The sequence below is a fragment of the Crinia signifera genome, chromosome 2 (genome assembly GCF_055691185.1).
Source record: "Crinia signifera chromosome 2, ASM5569118v1, whole genome shotgun sequence".
In the NCBI taxonomy this organism is placed as follows: domain Eukaryota; kingdom Metazoa; phylum Chordata; class Amphibia; order Anura; family Myobatrachidae; genus Crinia; species Crinia signifera.
Genome location: NC_139218.1, coordinates 105493735 through 105510263, shown reverse-complemented (window position 1 = coordinate 105510263; position 16529 = coordinate 105493735). Strand labels below are relative to the sequence as shown.

The following is a 16529-nucleotide window of genomic DNA, read 5'->3' as shown; positions in this document are numbered from 1 at the left end:
CTCTGAATCTTTTCCATGTGTCTACCCAATAGCCCATACCCATATTTCCTTCCCCACCTGCAGGACAAACACATTTTTGTTCTCCTCCCTATTTGAACAGCAACTGATCTGTTCTGTAGAAAGCACATTTTCTAGTGCACAGTCAGGAGCTTATCTGTTGTCATAAGGAGAAAGCACATAAAAAGGGCCCCGATTACATAACCTCCATCGCCCATTACCACACCAGGATATCACTGCAATCACACTGTGAGGAAAGCAAAACTACTGCAGTACAAACTTTAGAAAGCCTCAGATATGGGACTAGCAGTGCTGGGAAACCTAAAATGTATTGTTGTAAAACTACAGAGGACACGTGACTGGACCTTTTGTGGGAACTTATCGTAATGAGACCAAAATCATAGCAAAACCTATAAAAATAAATGAGGCACCCATCATCTACAGTACCAAGGTTAAATTCATATTTCTATAATAATGAACAAATTTCAGACACTTGAAAATAGCAAACGGGAATACCGTTTGCTATTTTCAGGTGTCTGAAATACCAGAAAGATCTTCATTGTTATCTGGAAATATTGGCACCAATGTTTGAATAAGACTGTGCTACTTGTTTAGTTTCATGGCGTTTAGTTTCATGGCGGCACTTCCCAGCAGATCGCATAGTATGCAAATATCGCACGTGATTTGCATACGATTCCTAATGCGATTTAGCACACCCCCACTATCCACGCCAGCCCGAAGCGTGGCGAGCGGATGCGGTAAATGTCCCCCCGACCTGTTCATACCCCCACTATCCATGTCGGCGGGTAGTTAATTTTCTAAAGTGTGGCGAGCGTGAAGCATGGCGAGCGAAGCTAGCCCCACGAGGGGACACGTAAAACGAGCCGGAAGTGTGGCAAGCGCAGCGAGCCCCGCGAGTGGACATTGATTAATTAACGTGTAATCCATGGCCCGTCGCCACGCTTCGGACTTGGTGGCTCGCAACACTTTATAAAATCAACTCCACACCGATCATTGAAATAACTGTGGGTGCGAAACAAGGGTCTGTTCTCTCTCTCTCTAGATTTACATACCAGGCCAGGTTTCCAAACTACGATCGCACCTACATTCATATTTAGCCAAGCTTACTTATCTGTTCTGAAATTTTAGTGTGAAATGTGCTAAAAAGGGTCAGTTTATACACTAATACCAGGTATTATCAGCCTGATGACAATAGAAAACACAATAAAGAAAAGTTTTAGTGAAACGCCCCTCAAATGGGATCAAATACACTAGCTCATGAACCATACCATACTTTGGGGCAGATGTATTAAGCCTTAACAAGAGATAAATGCAAGTGTGATAAGGAGAGATAAATGTCCAGCCAACTGTCATGTTACAGGCTGTGTTTGAAAAAAAGTCAGTAAGGAGCTGATTGGCTGGACATTAATCTCTGCTTATCACACTTGAATTTATCTCTTGTTAAGGCTTAACACACCTGCCCCTTTATATGGGAGGATCGCTAATTGGAGCATTTGTATTGCTCATGTGCAAGACCGAGTAAAAAAAAAAAAAATATTTGCATAAATGACACCGGTTAATTGACAGGAAGCTGGTGTTTAGGGGCAGAAACACAGTTTTCTGGGTGTTTGTTAAAATACAAGTGTGTCAAAGGTGTTTTTTGTGTGGATCTCTGACAATGCCAATTTCCAGCCTGATTCTTGAGTAGATTAGTGGGACCCCCAGCCTGGCGCAGAGGAATAAACTGTTCAATGGTTCAGTTTTTTCAAACTGATATTCAAATACATCGCTATTCGCCATGTATGTGCAATGGACTTTTTTTTTTGTTTTTTATATGGGCGGTGGTTCTATGCTTGCAGTCCACTGCAAATTCTCTGATTTTGCTGAATTAGGCCCTCTGTTTTCATCTGTAACCTCACCATTTCTTCATTTCCACTTTTAGCTTATACAGTACAAAGTATTACAAAACTAACCGATTGTAATCAGTCAACATTGCAATACAGACCAACATGTTGGTCAACATGTTGTAGTTAAGGCAAAAAACAGCATTATAATACTCACTAAGGCATAGTATTGGATCCCCTTCATTCACACTTTCCAAATACATGGTTTGAGTGTATTAAAAAAGGGGGCCTGGTCAGAGTATGTACACATTTTTCTAATTTTAATCTTTGTACAAATATAAAAAATGTCTTTATGCAATATGCAGTCTGGAATCCGTAGTTAGTTTGTCCATTTAGAAAAAAATAAATAAGGCATATTTGTTTTAATGTCGGACGGTGTAATGGTTAGCATTACTGCCTCACAGCGCTGAGGTCATGGGTTCAATACCCACCATGGCCCTAACTGTGCGGAGTTTGTATATTCTCCCTGTGCTTGCGTGGTTTCCGCCCATAATTCAAAAAGTGTACTGGTAGGTTAACTGGCTTCCAACAAAATTAACCTTACATTTAATGTAGTGTGTGGTAGGTAATATAGATTGTAAACTCCACTGGGACAGGGACTGAGGGAATATGTGTGAGCTATATAAATAACGTAATAAATAAATGTATTTCTAACATATGTAAAATGAATCTGACATCAATTATGGTCTGTAATACTGCCACTTTTTCTATAAAACTGTGCTGGCTTTTACATATTGTTTTCAGGCTTCCAGAATTAGCTCTTAAATTGTATATGAATTTTTTTTCTGTGGTGGGCTGGGGTTGCTAGTATGTAAAATGATGTACCACTGCCTATTGGCTAGTATCACCGTGTACACAGCAGCAACCAAGCATAGTTACATTCGATATTCATTTTGCAATCGTTAACAAATCTCAGGTAAAATGCTGTGGGTATTTAACCCTTAAGAAAGTCTTGTCGGCATTGGTTGATCCTATCAAACCAAAACTGAAGTAATGACATGGCATACTAGCATTAAAACAGGGAATTGAATCTGTAGTCATAATAAATGAAAACGGATTACCCACTTCATGAGTCGATAATGGACAGGCTAGTATAATGATTCATTTATCAATGCTGTATGTAAAGGTTAACTACCACGTTAAGGATAAACAGACTGTGGAGGCAAAAGGAACAACGGATAACCGACAACAAACATCTACATTACCATGCGTCTTCCCTGAGCTACGTATGCTGAACATTAGTCATATACAGTGCAGTATGGCTTGGTAAGTGTACACAATATTGTATACTTCAGAATCATACAGCGGTCAGCCTGATTCTTCTGGAGAAGCTCCTCTACCGAATGCTCGTCAAGTCCCTGAAGAGTCACGTTTGACTTGTTTTGGTTGTTGACAGTTTTTTACAACATGGAAGAGGCCACTCGTGAAGAATATAAATGCAATGATTGCAAAATAGCCAGAGTAAATCTTAAACTGCAAATAAAAAAAAGTTTTTTTGTCAAAACCTGCATGTAGGAAATTGTGCCAAAGCAAATAAAACTTCAATAAAGCAACTGCAACACTAAGCACTCAATGAACTCTTCCAGGCTTAAAGTGAGGATAACATAGAGAAAAAAAAACAACAGAAAGCGTAGTAGTACAATTTGGCCCTTTTCTTTGCGATTTAGATGCATCAGGCCGATAATTCATGTGAAAAGTGGCAAATCGTTGGTCTGACGAGCGATTCTGAGCACATCGGTTCAGGAAATCATCACTACTGCCACAAAGATGTATCGCGCCCTCGAGAGGTGAATGGGATTGCAGGGGATACATTGTATGTACAATAACCACATATAGGGGGTTATTCTGATTCACTCGGAAAGGCAGTCTCTAATGGACAAAACCATATGCACTGAAGGTGGGGCTGATGTAACATGTGCAGAGAGTTAGATTTGGGTGGGGGGTGGGGTGTACTTAAGACTGATATCTATATTGCAGTGTAAAAAGTAAGCAACCAGTATTTACCCTGCACAAAAACAATAAAACACCCGGTACTTGTGTATTATCACGGCGCCCACTAAGCTATTTCCTTAGTGGGCTATTCTGCATAGGAAAATCGCTTCGCCTGGGCCATTGTAAGTGCTGATGCAATCCGATTTTCCTATGTAATTTATTCAGTGCTCTTATTTATAGCGTATACAATGCCATTAGGTATACATTAATGACATACAATGAGGTTTGGGGCTCTCCCCCTTTGATGGACGCTAGTAGCTTGTCTCTACTAAAATCTAAGAAATCTATTTCCAGGAACTGGAGATATCTGCAGTCAAGCAAGCTGTCCTCCCACCAGAAAATTATGAATAATAAGCCCACTCCACTATGCACCCCTCCTCTGTGTATTACACATCCTCTACCACCCTGGAAGTTATGTATCAGGGCCCCTTCATTCAGCCCAATGCCCCCTTCTCACACCATCTGTGCAGTAAAGGGGTAATTAGTGGAAATTACTGATCCAGGCCCTACATGCTGAGCGGTTGATATAATACCCCCTACCACCCACAGGACATGAAAGCTTTCCCCACGCCTAGCGCTGGAGGATCGGTAGGGGCCCCAATACATTGCTATGCCCAGGGGTCTACACTGCTGTTGATGTAAATAAAAAAAAATATATATATATATATATTATACAGTATCCACTGGCCACCTGACCAATGGAATGAGTGGCACTCACGGATTTTGAAAAAGGTTCTTTATGTTGTCATCAAACAAATACAAGTGACATCATGCGGGTTCCATCAACGTTTCAAGGCTGAGTAGCCTTTTCATCAGGATGTGCCCAATGTGTGTAAAGTGCCAGCTCTTCTATTTTCTGCACTGGCACTTTACACACATTGGGCACATCCTGATGAAAAGGCTACTCAGCCTTGAAACGTTGATGGTACCCGCATGATGTCACTTGTATTTGTTTGATGACAACATAAAGAACCTTTTTCAAAATCCGTGAGTGCCACTCATTTCATTGGTCGGGTGGCCAGTGGATACTGTATACTACATTGCCTAATTGAGAAGGCACCACGGTAATATATCCCTTCGTCTGGAGTGCCGAGCAAACAAGGAGATATATATATATATATATATATATATATTATACACACACACACATATCCGTGCTTTTGGTCTGCCCCTCTGGAAATCCCGCGTTTGCCCCTGGGGCAGAGGGTGGTGGAGTAGCGTAGTGCTAGAAGTAGCGCTACCGGGCAGCTGGGGGTCAACGGTGGCAGCAGAATTGTTTAAAACACTGGGCAGCCCTCTGATTGGCTGAGAGAGCTTAGCCAATCAGAGGGCTGTCTAATGTTTTAAACAATTCTGCCGACATCGCCCGCTAGCGCTACACTACAATGCCACCCTCTGCCCGCCCTCTTCCAGCACCCAATGTGCCATCTCAAGATGGCATGCGACATCGGGTGCTGAAAGGGGGCACTTTTTGCACCACAAGATGCGATCAGATTTGATGGACATCAAACTTCGATGTCACATCAAATCTGATTGCATAAGTGTATGGGTAGCATTAGACAGTCTCATAATTGCTCTGCATGCATTAAAAACACTGAGGTCTGCCCAACAATACGAGGTGAATTCTGCTACACAAATTCAAAATTCACATAATCCCTTCCAATCCTGGACAATAACTAAATAAAATTTTCTTATCTTGGTTTATTTATTAACCATCGTAACAAGCAGTCTAGACTGCACATTCCACAACACTACTGTGAAGGCCAGCAACTGTAAAACAATTAGACACTTACTTGTGTAAACAAGTCCAAGCCAAGGCCTCTGGTATCCACAACTATGACAGTCATCAGAGTTTGTAGAAGTAAGGCAATGAAAGTGTTAACTCCGAATACAAGGGCATAGCACTCCATGTTTAGATTGGCTGCAATTTGAAATCTGCAAAGAAGGATAATGTTAATTTGAGATAGAAAGGGTTCAGATATCGTATCTACATCCACTGTGCAACAGAGCCTTCCCTTCCTTTCATTGCTCTATGATTTCAGTACACCTTCTTATTGTTCATTTTATGCTGCACCCATTCCATTCTAGATTATTCCGCTGAAAAACACTACTGTACAGAAAATATTGCTCCTTCATCCTGTCCTATACTATACTAATACTCACTGCCAGGTCTCAACCCCCCCCCCCCCCCCACACACACAATATTTTCAAACCGCCCACAAGCATCCATACCCCAGCCAACCTGATTGCTATTCCCTTCATTTCTTCTATGCACTCTAGAATGCTAAATCAAACTGCAACAAGCTGCCAACTAGCCACAACCTCTTCATCTCCCACCTATATAACCTTCTCGTCATCACTGAAACCAACTCTTCTACCCTTACACCATCTCCCCTGCTGCTCTCTCCTATGGAGGACTCTCCTTCACCCACTCGGTCAGACCAAATGGCCGCCAGGGTGAAGCAGCGGGCATCCTTCTCTCCCCAAACTGCAACTTTCGTATCATCCCAACTGAGCCCACCCTCACCTTTGAGGTCCACACTACACGCCTCTTCTACCCCATTCACCTACTTGCTCGCCTTTCCTTGACAACTTTTCTGCCTGGTTTCCCCACTTTCTCTCCTCCGACCACCCCTCCATAATCCTCGGCAAGTTTAACATTTCTATTGACGTCATTAATGCAGCTTCCACTAATTTATTTGCCCTTTCTCCACCCCCAATCACAATACTGGACACTCCCTTGACCTTGTCTACACCCGCCGATGTGATCTCTCAGGTTTTTCCAAACTCTTCCTTACCACCATATGCTTTCTTCTGCTCTCCTTTCCACACCCAGACCCAATCTCTTGCCTCTCGATCCTGCTATCCAGTCTTCCTTTGAGACTTTACTCATTCCACCATGACCTGCCTCAACCATGTAGCCTCCTGCTATACCTCTTCCCTTACCTCTGCTATAGGCTCTGTGGCCTCCCTCTCCTCTGTCCTCCACCACTCCAAACTAACACTCTGCAGAATGTTTTTTGGAGGAAATTGCACTCTGGTGGACTTCTTCCATTTCAAGTTTATTCTCTCTTCCTACAGCTCTGCTCTCTCCTTCGCCAAGCAATTCTTTTTCCAATCACTCATCTCTTCTCAGTCCTTGCCATCTCTTGAAACACTCTCCTTCGCCCCTCCCATCCTCCCTCACTGAATTTGCTGCCTTTAGCTATAAAATGGAGGTAAGCTAACATGATATCACCTCCCATCCTCCCTCTTCTGCCCCCCACCTCCATCCCACTCTGTCCTCCTTTCGCCCCACTACAGACAAGGAAATCCACTCCCTTCTTATCCTTTTGTCCCTCTACCAACCCCTTGGTCCCCCTCCCCTCCCTCACCCACTGGCTGCTCCCATCTTGCTCAACTCTTCAAACTATCACTCTACTTGCATATTTCCCTCACCTTTCAAACATGCTCTGGTCTCACCTATTCTAAAAGAAAACTCCAACCTCAACCCTTCATGACCCACTAGCTCCCATCTGCCTCCAGTACCACCTCGCCTCCTTCCATTCTTCCTGTTGGTAGAATGGAAGTTCTCCCAGTACACCTCTTGCCTGGGTGCACTCATTAACTCCTTGGCCTTCCAGAATACCTCTATGGTGCTGACACACAACTCTACCTCTCCTGATCTGTCCCCCACTGTCCTCTCAGGTTTCAAGCTGCCTCTCCGCCATCTCCTCTTGGATGTCTGAGCGCTCTCTGAAGCTCAACATGGACAAAACTAAAATCATTAGCTTTCCCCAGCCAAAGTAACACCCCCTACTAATATCTCCTTCACTGTTGACAACACCATCATCTTCCCCATTCCCTAACTCCACGGCTTGGGTGTCACTTTTGACTCCTCCTTTGCACCACACATCCAAGCTCTGGCACAATCCTGTTGGTTCCAGAAACGCAATATTACACGCATCAGGACATTTCTCTCCCTGTGTAACTTAACTGATCATCCACTCACTGGCCATCTCACGGCTAAACTACTGCAACTTACCTACTGTGTATGGTATACAGGCAACAGGAGCCCATTAAAATATATTAAATGTTATGTAAATGTGTTCACATGGGTGTTTGTAAGTTGGAACGACAGGCAGCGTGTTAAATTCTTAAATTATTTAATTTTAACATCCAGGTATTGCAGCCCTTCATTTCAATTTTGCTAGGAGTCAAACAAGATCTGATGAATGTACAATAACGAGAGAAGAGTTTTGTGACAAATGACTTCTAAATCTGATAAAAATAATGTGGAAGTGTATGGCCAGTATTATGAAAATCTTATTAACATAGCTAAAGGGATTACTTACGTCGCTATTGTGATCAGAATCATGTAGATACTTCTAAATATGACATACATGGCGTAGCAAACCCAAATATTTCCAATAATGTCCATGATGTATATAGAAATGGCAATAACCAGAGAAAATAGAGCCAGCAGCAACTCCCCCCAGGTGGTCCATGACATTTTGATGTAACCAACAAAGAAGACTGCAACCGCACCTAAACAGAACACACAAACATTCAGTTACATCAAAACTCTATATATATAAAAATAAATAAATCAATCACACACAAAATTAGAGCAGGCATTCCCAATCTTGGTCCTCAAGGCACACCAACAATGCAGGGTTTAGTGGTTAAATTAAAAAAGTAATGAAGTGCTGCTCCTACTGAGGGGCAGATTTATTAAACCTGGTGAAGGGATTATGTTTTTGGTGATAACGCACCAGCAAAACAGCTCCTAACTCCCCCTCCCCCCCCCAAATCAAGCCAAGCCTGTGACATGACAGTTATGAGCCGATTGGCTGGTGTGTTGTTATCACCCGACACTGCCAGTCCACCAGGCTTAATAATTCTGCCCCTGAGTACCCTGGAATAGATAGACAGATGAATTACTTTTCATTTGACATTATTATATAAACATAGTATATAAAACCACAAACCAATGCAATAAATAATTAAAATAACACCTAAATGTCTCTTATTATAAGAGCTGACTTTACAGGTGTAAATCCCTTGTTGTGGGTGCAGAGTGTGGGGACCATTACTGTATGCTGCCCCAGTGAGCACTATGATGTCTTGAAAGCTGCAGTGGGAGGCGATATCTATGATTGCTGGAGTGGGATTATTTTGGTATGTGTGCATATGGTATGTGTCATGTATGCCCTGTATGGTATATGTGCGTGTATGTCCTGTGTGTCTGTATGGTATGTGAGCCTGTATGCCATGTGTGTGTTTGTATAGTATTTGTGTGTGCATGCATGCATGCATGTATGTATGTCCTGTGTGCGTGCATGCATGTATGTATGTCCTGTGTGCGTGTATGCCCTGTGTATCTTTATGTCCTCTGTATGTGTATGCCCTGTGTGTCTGTATGGTAAGCATAAGCAACATTTCTGGGTCACGCAGGATCTCTTGACAATAAAATATATGTGTATATGTTTACACACACACACACACACACATATATATATACATACATAGACCTCAGGGCCTTAATCCAGCTCTGACCTCTTTACAGTACAGAATACATTCATGATCATGACACAAAACGTCTTTAAAAGAAAAATCACCTTCTTCCAAACAAATTACTCTCCCAAGATCAGCAGCCTGCTACTTGTAATTCCTAAGGTTGAATTTTTATTTTCCCTCTGGGAAGTAGTATCCCCCCCCCATCATCATCATCATCATCATCAGGGCCTTAAGCATGTACATTTTCCCTATACAACTGCAACTTAAATAGTATGGTAACATGTTTGACTTAATAACTAACTTACCTAGAAGTGTAGAAATGGCTTCCACGCTGCCATTATAGATATCGGAATAGGAAGACGGTGCCACTTTTTCCCATAAACCCTGGGAATAATTGATCACTTGGAAGTATCCACACGTAGATAAGGCCCACCAAATTGACCAGCAGAGGAGTGTACGGGATGAGTAACAGTGCAGAAAATCCTTCCACAGTATTCTTAGCACATTCTTTAAATTAACGCTCTTCCTATCAGTATGCTATCAAAGAAGAAGACATTTTAAATACCTCAAAATAATAAAACAGAGTTTATACTTCAACCAAAAGCCAAATATAATGCTAGTAGCACATTAACATGTTAAACTTTCAGACAGGGAGGCAGCTAGGCTGTGGCCAGAGATGTTTAATAGTCTGCTAGGAACACTTTATATTTTAAATGAAAATAAAAAAAAACACTGAGCTGTAAATTGCAGGCACCTTGGCAACAAATCCGATTTAAAACATTCCAGAAACTACTTCTTAACGAGTCACACCGACAGCCTCGTAATTAATTTTGATAGTCAGTATCTTGACCTTCATTATGCTGACAGTTATAATGTCAAAATGGTTCAAATGTTGACATCTAAATATAACAGAAAAAAATGTTGACATAGTGAAAATGTCAACATTAACATTAGGTTTATTGATACCTCAGAAACTAATTTGCCTATGTCAGAAAGACTATTCTGCTATTTTTAAAAATCTATTTATAACACCACCTTCCATTCACTCAGGATGCACGGCAAAGTTATCCTGCTTAAGTGTGCCAACTAACCTGCACTCAGACCGAGAGGCGAGTAGGAGGTAGTGGCCCGAGAGACAGTGTGCTCAGTGCTCAAGATGGTACCTTAAGATGTGGATGTAATCTACACTGTGGTGGAAATTTATGAAGATGGGAGTTTATTTCACATGGGATGTTGCTATCAGCATCTACTTATTTATTTAGCACCCTCTAGAACAGTGGTAGCCAACCCTAGCTTACGAGAGCTTCCAACAGTTCACATTTTCCAGACAACCTAGCTGCTGCACAGCTGCACTCATTAATCACTGACACATTTTAAAAGATCCACAGATGGAGCTAATTAGCTCACTTGTGATTCTGTGAGGAGACCTGCAAAACATGCGCTGTTGGTAGCTCTCGAGGACTAGGGTTGGCTACCCCAGCTCTAGAACATAATAGACAGGATCTGATTGGTTGACATAGCAACATCCAATATGAAATAGAACTCCCACTCTTCAAATAGCAGGACACCACTTTTGAATGAACATTTGCATTCTTACTCAGTTTACCCCACCTTAGATAGAGTGATCAATAGAGGGGAACACTATATTGTATTATCATTATTGCATGGTTTTGATTTTATTACTATTGTGCATATTTGTGTATTAAGTAAAAGATTTAACCCATTTATCATAAAATAAAAAATGAAGTGTCAATGCAGATGTGGTGAGAAACTGTATACCGTACTTAGTTTGTGCAATTCAATACAAATCAGCATTTATATGAACCATACACGACCGATTTCCCTTGAACTTCTCAAGCAGCTCCCCAGGAGTCCAACATACGACCTGGCACTTCCATGAGCCATTTTTACATAGGATTGATCGCATGCAGAAAATAGCACTAAGAGGACTCCTGGGGAGCTGCTGGGGATGTTATGGGGAAATGGATTGCAACAAATCAGATGCAGCCGGCTGCAATTCCAATTTATCTCATGTGCAGGAGGTTCAACCTCTGGATCGGATCCGATGAGCATGGGTCCGCACATCAGATTTATTTAGGACGAGAAATACATGCAATTTGGCTGCTTTTTACCCAATTTCTCGGGGCTGATCCACCGGAATAAGGTGAAATCGTCCAAAATCGCAGATTAAAGATAAACTGCCTAACATATAGTCGAAAAGTTTAAAAAATAAATAATATTATATATGTGATTGCTTCTGTGTTTCGGTATATACATACACCAAAATACATACAATATATATGGTACTTGTTTCCTAGCACAGCGCCCATCGCATACCATAAGGCATACGATGGTATGCGATGATAGCCGATGTTATACAATTTTAAATTGTATACCATCGAATTGTATGCCATTGTCTGGCATATACAATTTTAAATTGTATAAGCACCCTAATGGGTGTTTTCAATGTTAAATGTGCCCCCTATAAGATAAATAATTGTATAAGCACCGTAATAGGTGCTTACAATCTTAAAAGCACCCCCACGCCACCCGTACTATCAACGCCAACCCGAAGTGTGGCGAGCGCCGGTGGTACGCGTCCTCCGACCTTTTCATACCCCCACTATCCACGTCGGCGTGGAGTTGATTTTATATAGAGTGGCGAGCGCAGCGGAATACATGTGAAGTTATGCGCGTCCGCTCGCCACACTATATAAAATCAACTCCACACCGACGTGGATAGTGGGGGTATGAAAAGGTCGGAGGACGCGTACCACCGGCGCTCGCCACACTTCGGGTTGGCGTTGATGGTGGCGTGGGGGTGCATTAAACATTGTAATCACCTATTAAGGTGCTTATACAATTAAAAATCGTATAGGGGGACCATTTAACATTGAAAAAACCCATTAGGGAGCTTATACAATTTAAAATCGCATCCCATTGCATTGTATGCAATATACAATTTTAAACTGAATACAATGCCATACGACTGAATATCGTGGGCACCGTGCTAGGAAACAAGATATAGAGAGATATATATATATATATGCCAATACAGACATACTATTGGGTCGCACATGAGACCCTAAGCACACATATATATTTTATTCATAAAAATTAGTTACCTGTGCCTCAGCATTGTCTGCATTGAGGGGAACTTTTGCTTCCATCTCTTCTGTTGTAGCTGCACACAGCAAGTCACCATTTTCTATATGGTCTCTTTTACTGTGGCCTGCGTTGCTGCTGTCTTTATGGTCATTTAGAGTTTGGTGGAAGAAAAGACTTTTCATGGGCATAGGTAAAAACCATGCCGTAGCAAATGCAACAGAAACACTAATTAAAGAAATGACGTTCAAACTAAACAGAGACCAATTGGCCACAGAAACCAGGACCTGGCCTGTAATAGAACCAACAGTGAAGCCTGTTAATGTGGCAATACGACAATAGCTAGTCACTTTCTGGTACACTCCAGGCTCTACCATACTGTAGATATAAGAATAATAGGCGATTTCTGTTGCTGTTGACATGCCATAGAAAAACTCCAGAAACTGAATAGCCAGACTTCCTTGAGCAAAGAGAAGCATAAACCAGGTGATTATTAGACTGAGTCCCTGCAGAAGGATGACAGGCTTATATCGCAGGTAGTCCGTAGCTAAAAATACAGGGAACAACAACATCAGGTAAGAATATGTCCAAACAGGATAGATTTCATTGAAAACCTAGAAATGAGGGAGGAAAAAAAAAAAAAAAAAGGCAATTTTAGTAATAAATTCTTCACCTATTACATCCATGGGTGAGGATCAGTCGGTCACCAGCAAGTTGTTAGGTCAACATGCAGGAAGGTCAACAGGGTCGACAGTCAAAGGGTCAACATGGGGTTTTACCACAGATTTTCGACCTGAATGTCGACACAGTCCACATGGACATATGTTAGAGTGCGCTGCGATCGCCATGCTTTGGGCTCGGTGCCTCGCTACGCTCGACACACTATTTTATTCTCCCACCATACCCTAGTGGATGGTAGGGCATGAAATACTGCCTGTCGGCACATGTCAGTTAAAAAACAGTGAAAAACCCCATGTCGACCTTTTGACTGTCGAACTTCTTGCATGCCCACCTAATAATTGTCTAACAACTTGCTGGTGACCCAATGACCGTATCCTACAACCATTATAGTAACAAAACTTGGAGCTGCAAGTGTCTGAAATGATTATGATCTTGGCTACAGATTTCCTGTCTGTATTTGCAGAGTTGAATGTCATTATATTTTGCATCTGAACATTTTTAATGTAAAAATAATTGTATCGTTTTTGTTACACGCTTGAATTACCGGTCTGGCTTAGTGTTAAAGAGAGGTGCACTGATCCAAAAACTGTTCTGCTGGATCGGAGCATTTATGACATTGGTGCCACGTGTCAGGCAGTTTGTACCAGTTTTAAGGGTGTCTCACTCACTAGTTGTCCTGGCATTGCTGGGTATGCAGACAATGCTTAAGTTCTCTCTAGTGCCAAGGGTGGCACACATCCCTTGTATGCTATTATTCCCAATAAAAAGCACCTGACAAACTAATTGATGGATCACTGTCCATTCATACCAGTGTATGGGTCGCCAAACAATTCAGTTACAGGCAAGGTGCTGCAAAACATCACCATGATATGATGTTTGTCTGCGCTCATATTTTCCAAGATGGTACCTGCAGCATTGCTAGTGTACATGCAGGCATTGTCTAAAATGATGCTGCAGGTATTTAACAGTATTATAGGTAGAATTATTGGTACTTGTGTTTCACGGCGGCAGCTTACGCTATGTTTGAAACTACGTTATTAGCGTAGCCCAACGGCTGCCTTACTTGTGTTGTTTCACGGCGGCAGCCTAAGCTACGTTATCAGTGTAGCTTAAGGTGCCCATACACGTTACAATTATTGTATACAATATCGAATCTCATCCGATCTCGGTTTTGCGATGAAATCAGATGAGATGAGATCTAGTACAAAAAGTATGTGCAGCACATACTTTTTGTACTAGATCTCATCTCATCGCAAAACCGAGATCGGATGAGATTCGATATTGTATACAATAATTGTAACGTGTATGGGCACCTTTAGGCTGCCGCCATGAAACTACACAAGTAACTACCGCACTGTTGCCAGGAACAGCACAGCGCTGGCGCCCGCATGGTGGCGCCGGTAGAGAGGCGCTCCATCTGTCTGAGACGCTCATGCGTCTGAGTAACTATTGCGGAAGGGTACAGCAACCCTGCCGACAGGGTTAGTGGCTCGGTAGTGCATGCGTCTCCTGCACAAAGAGGGGGTACGGATGCAAGTGCGTCTCATGCACAATAAAGGAGGCATCCCGGCAGCCCTTTACCCATCACAATGACTGAATGATTCTATTGCCATGTGGGCAATGCTGCTGGGTCTCACATTAGGGTATGGGTAAAATCCGGAATCGGATAAGACACCGGAATGCCGGACTGGACATCAAACTCTGCATTCCGGAGCTTGTAGTATCCGGTCCGGGGGTGTCCTGTCCGGGGGTGCTCCATCTGATGAGGCTGCTCTCGCACCTGTCACCTGGGAGAGGAGAGGGGGGAGAATACAGCCTCACCGCATGGTCCGGGGGTGTAATAAAAACTGGAACGGTCCAGACCAGACGGGGAGGCTGTAATCTCCCCTTCCCCATGTCCCTGGTGTGAGCAATCACAGGCATCCCCCCGGACAAGACACCCCCCGCATGGGACACCCCTCGGACCAGACACTATAAGCTCCGGAATGCAGAGTTTGATGTCTGGTCCGGCGTTCTTATCCGATTCCGGTTTTTACTTAGTCCCCTCACATTATGCTTCACATGCCAGCAGACATCAGTCATGTGCTCACATTATTATCCAATGCATCTTGCGATAAGCTACATGTTAGTGTTTAAATCCCTAGCACATGACAGCCACATGGCGCAGCTATCACACTGGGCACTGTGTGGGGACCGCTATCACTAGATGGCATCACTGTATAGGTACGAAGTGCCCACCTGTCTCTCGGTGAGGTTCTTGTCCGGGCCGAGCAGGTACGGGGTCAGGAAGGGCTCGGACGGCCGGAGGTTGGTGAAGAAGCCGTTCGCGCACAAGATGCAGGTGGGCAGCAGCCAGCTCCCCCGGGGCAGCAGCCTGGTTCTCCTGCCGACCACCCCCTCCGCCAGTTCCATGGCAGCCATCTGAGAGCCCGGGCTCTATGGCAGGGAGGCACTATGTAACAGTGCTAGAAGTGCCGAGGTACGGCGCTGCACGGTGCGGGTACAGAGCACCGCAGCCAGGGAAGGTCACTCACTACAAACCACCTCATGTCTGTGTCATGCCGGTGCCGTGACGTACCCGTGGGCGGAGAGTGGGAGTGTTGCGGACGGGCACAGCCATTGCCCGGCGCATCGTCACATGTGTGATGTGTGCCACTCCCACTGTGACAGCCAAGGAGTGCGCTGTATGATGTACATACTCGGGTCCACACCCATTTAAGAGGACAGGTGGAGGAGGTGTTGCCCATAGCAACCAATCAGAGTCTAGCTTTGTTTTAGTTAGGCAAGTATGTAAAATAATCTGGTTGCTATGGGCAACACCTCCTGTTGTCCTCTTCAGAAGGTTCAACAAATCTCCCCTAAAATTGGTAAATAATGTTATATGTGCTGAAAGTTAGCAGTGTGACAGAGGAAAGTGCAAGTGTCTGGTGATGTCAGGGAAGATGGTTGTATAGAGTAGCTTTGGTACTTCCTCATCTTTGCGGCCACTGCTTACGCTACGGAATTTACGTAGCATCATCATCCCCTTGCAGGCTCGTCACAACTTTACTAAAGGTGATAGATGGTGGACACAGAAGGGTGGCGTGAACACGGAAGGGTGGCGTGGACACAACAGGGGCAGATGTATTAAGCCTTAACAAGAGATAAATTCAAGTGTGATAAGAAGAGATAAACATCCAGCCAATCAGCTCCTTACTGACTTTTTTGAAATACAGCCTGTAACATGGCAGTTGGCAGGTGATTGGCTGAACGTTTATCTCTCCTTATCACACTTGCATTTATCTCTTGTTAAGGCTTAATACATCTGCCCAGGATTTGTAACGGTTAAGGCCCCCATACATTAGGCCGACT

At 43.2% G+C, this 16529-nt stretch overlaps 1 protein-coding gene across 1 annotated transcript; it reads right to left on the bottom strand.

Annotated features, from left to right (window-relative positions):
* Positions 1-1458: 1458 nt before the first annotated feature.
* SLC19A2 (solute carrier family 19 member 2) lies at positions 1459-15856 on the bottom strand. The gene is made up of 6 exons (XM_083172682.1): positions 15417-15856; positions 12518-13111; positions 9698-9929; positions 8228-8420; positions 5687-5828; positions 1459-3374 (listed from the first exon to the last, which is right to left on the bottom strand). Exons 1-6 carry the CDS (start codon positions 15597-15599, stop codon positions 3252-3254), a joined length of 1467 nt encoding a protein of 488 aa, XP_083028808.1. The 5' UTR covers positions 15600-15856; the 3' UTR covers positions 1459-3251.
* Positions 15857-16529: the final 673 nt, after the last annotated feature.